The sequence below is a fragment of the Penaeus monodon genome, chromosome 29 (assembly GCF_015228065.2).
Source record: "Penaeus monodon isolate SGIC_2016 chromosome 29, NSTDA_Pmon_1, whole genome shotgun sequence".
Lineage (NCBI taxonomy): Eukaryota > Metazoa > Arthropoda > Malacostraca > Decapoda > Penaeidae > Penaeus > Penaeus monodon.
The window spans coordinates 9,655,944-9,656,529 of record NC_051414.1 but is presented as its reverse complement, the minus strand read 5'-3'; the positions used below and the strand labels follow the sequence as shown (position 1 = coordinate 9,656,529).

At 43.7% G+C, this 586-nt stretch overlaps 1 protein-coding gene across 1 annotated transcript in view; it reads right to left on the bottom strand.

Moving 5' to 3' along the window:
• The window catches only part of LOC119591943, a gene marked incomplete in the record, with an annotated part of 10,649 nt that continues 10,063 nt past the window's right edge, over nucleotides 1–586 (bottom strand). Inside the window, 2 exon segments of the mRNA XM_037940697.1 lie at nucleotides 1–119; nucleotides 377–493. Of these exon segments, the coding sequence (XP_037796625.1) occupies nucleotides 115–119; nucleotides 377–493 (122 nt within the window).

The following is a 586-nucleotide window of genomic DNA, read 5'->3' as shown; positions in this document are numbered from 1 at the left end:
TCTCGGTGGCGCGGCAACCCCGTCACGGCCACCCACGACCACGTCCTCTCGTCACACGTGAGTTTGGTCTCGTTCACGTCTCCTTCTGCTCTGTGCCCTTCTTCGCAGCTCACCCTAGCCTACGTGGGATTAAGTGAATGACTTAGGATACATACATACAGTGCATTAATATAATATATTATAATATCGATACAAAAGTTTCAGATAAAAGTTTAAATTAAGAAAACAACAAAATTGGCTAAAAAAAAAAAAGTGTGTGTGCGTTCAAACGGTTACATTTTCCATCAATCTTACAACCAAGAGAATCGGTTCACACGGCTGTCACGCGAACACAAAGAACATTGCAGATGAAGAAGATGAACATGAACAACCATACCGTGAGCGGATCCTGTCCAGATTGGCATCCTCTTGCCCCGACAGGTGGTTCGGTCAGTGCTGTAGTGAACCACCTGGTACTCCTGAGTCCTCAGAGGAGCGCACCCGCGCTCTTGCCCTGTGGGTTTGGTTCTATATTTGATTAATTTGATTCTATGCCAATTATATATTTTTGTAAAGGTATTTTATCGACAAAAGTTACCAAGTCAAA